The 2,676-nt window shown below is 59.2% G+C and overlaps 1 protein-coding gene across 1 annotated transcript in view; it reads left to right on the forward strand.

The window, feature by feature from the left end:
• Positions 1–1,831: 1,831 nt before the first annotated feature.
• Positions 1,832–2,676, forward strand: part of CHD5 (chromodomain helicase DNA binding protein 5) — a 56,507-nt gene continuing 55,662 nt past the window's right edge. The window contains 1 exon segment of the mRNA XM_049618199.1: positions 1,832–1,924. Within this exon segment, the coding sequence (XP_049474156.1) occupies positions 1,897–1,924 (28 nt within the window). The 5' untranslated portion in view covers positions 1,832–1,896.

The following is a 2,676-nucleotide window of genomic DNA, read 5'->3' on the forward strand; positions in this document are numbered from 1 at the left end:
GGGCTGCTTGGACAATCATTGTTTTGCCCCTGGGTGCAAGGAATTAGGCCCATTTTCTGGGAGGGAACACAGAGGCCCAGCACAGGCACTGAAACCCCATGGCTGCTTTCTCCCCGGGAGGCGGGCTCCTCCCTAAGCTGTCCTCCTCAGTAATTCCCAGTGGTGCTTGGGGCGGGGCCCCTTTGTGGCACTGATGGGGCAGTGGACAGCTGAACTTGCACCAACAGGTTTATTTCCAGGACTTCACGGAACCCCTGATGGGGAGTCCCCTGTTCCCTTTCCCCCCATTCTCTGCCTCTCCCTGGTTGTGTTAGGGCTCAGAGCATGGGGAGGGTTGATGGGCTCCTGCTTCACTCTGTTTGGGCCAGAGGGGTTGGGTCCCTGTCAGAGTCCCCTGCCCACCACCTGTTCTCCCTGCTTGTGCCCATTGCTCTGGGGCAGGGCGAGGTGGAGGGGTGAGGTGGTCCCCAGGGGCCCTGCAGGGAAGAGGTCCTGCTCTGGGCCCCTCTGGCCTGGGGATTGCAGCCCCGTCTTTCTGCAAGACGTGATGCCCTGAGCCTTCCCAAGCTCCCAGCTCCCTCTCTGTGTCCCTGACCCCAGGCACCGTCCTGGTCCACTTCGTAGCCTCCTAAGCAGTCCTCCCTGACCGCCCTCCCCTCAGCAGCCAGGGTCACCTTTGTAAGCACAGATCAGACCCAGACTCCCGCTGCTTGGGTAGATCAATGTGCTCCTGGTCTATACCACCTTCGTCTCCCCCCTCATTCCCCAGCCGCAGCCACACTGGGCTGTTGGATGCTTCTGGAACGCCACCTCCAACTCCAGACTCCGTCCTGCCCTTGAGTACTGGCTGTGACCTCTGTCTGACCTGCTCTTTTCTCTGCTCATGGCGACCTCCTTGCGGACACGTCAGTCCCAGGACACACAAATGTCTCCGAGGGGAGGCCCTCCTTGGGCCTGGCCCAAGCGCGGCCCCACCCCTGTCCCTCTCAGGGGCCATTTTATTTTAATTTTATTTTTAATTTTAATGCTTTATTTTCTTGGCCGCACCAGGTTACTTCTGTGTCAGTGGGCTCCCCGTCTCGAGGGCGACTCCTTTGATCACCTGCCGTGCTTGGCATCTGGCACCCTGGGTGCTCAAGAGATGCTTGTGGTCTTGGCGTCTGAGGGCTGGGAGTCCCTAGCTCACGCCTGGCCTCTGGACACGGTGTCGGCTTCAGCCCGGGCCTCGCGTCTCTCCTGAAGTGCCAGCCAGTTGGCCCCCTAGCCCTCCATTACAGCTGCCCCGTGGCCCTCGGCCTGGGCTCATGGTTGTGACCCGCTCGGACCTAGGGCCAGCTGCTTCCAAAACGTCACAGCTTTTGCGGGGAGGAGCCAGTGTGTGGGGCGCAGTCACGCTAATTTTTCAAATCTGCAGCGGTTGGACGCGTCTCTTGTCAAATCTTTCTTTCCATTGTGCCTCACCTTCCCCTCCCCCTCAGCCGTGTTCTTGTTTCCCACACAGGGCTCTGCGCCACCAGTGCTCTGGCACCGAGGCAGGTGGGCGAGCCTGTGTCCAGGAGGAGGCGGGGCGGGTCCCTGCCTTTCTGGCTCGGGCCCTGGCAGCTGCCACATTCTGCCGGGAGAGTGGAGGGCTCAAGGGTCAGGTGCAGCCTGCCTCTGCTTGTTAGCTGACTGACCCTGGGCAAACTCCCCAGCCCCTGTGCCTCGGTGTCCCCACTTGTGGAATGGGGATATGGCACTAGCTACCTCATAGAGGGTTATTGTGAGGGCTAGTGAGACAGTGCACGTGGAACATTTAGGTCACAGTGCCCAGCACATAATAGGTGCCCCATAAACTGTCACCACTGTAATTGGCACCATCCAAAGGGGGGCAGTTGACCTACCTTCCCCGAGGAAATGCTTCTGAGACTTGCACCCTCATCTAGTAAGCTGGGGGGGGGGGCACGGGGGCCTGGGCTGCAGGAGGGCTGGGAGTGTGAGGCCATGGTGGGGCTGGAGGGAGAGAGGGAGTGGCTCGATGCCCCTGGCCTTTTCCTCTAAAGTTCCCAGCCTGCTCAACCCCAGTCAATCACTTACAGCCGGAGGGGTGGGTTTCTCAGGGCTGGTGAGCCCAGCCTCTCTGCTGGCCAAACAGTGTGACCACTCTGGCCGCAAAGACACTTGACTGGCCCATGTCCCCATGCCCACAGGGCTGACCCCAGTCATGTGAGCATCTTAGGCTTCTTGGAGCCCAGGATCCAGGAAGGAGTGATGGCCATGATTCCCAAGGTTCATACTTTCCTAGCTTACTGCATCTCCCCTGGGGACATGTGGGTTTTGGGGGCTCCACGGAGCCTGTATGTAATACCATTTGCTGGGGGGAGGGAGGGAAAATGACCAGCGTGCTTTGCCCAGTGCCTTGGCCTGTGAGATAGTCACTTCCTTCCGAATTGTCTATCATTTCGTCCGTTTATTCAGTCAGCAGCCCTCCTATTAATCCACCCACCCATGTGTGCACTTTCCCACCGAGCATCTGTTTATCCAACCATGAAACCAGCCAACCGGCCGTACAACCACCACTCACCAGCCAGCCATCCTGCCCACATTATCCATCCATCCTAGCCACTCTCCATCCACCACCCACCACCTACCATCCATCCATCCATCCATCCATCCATCCATCCTACCCACTCTCCA

This window comes from Panthera uncia, assembly GCF_023721935.1.
Source record: "Panthera uncia isolate 11264 chromosome C1 unlocalized genomic scaffold, Puncia_PCG_1.0 HiC_scaffold_4, whole genome shotgun sequence".
NCBI lineage: Eukaryota > Metazoa > Chordata > Mammalia > Carnivora > Felidae > Panthera > Panthera uncia.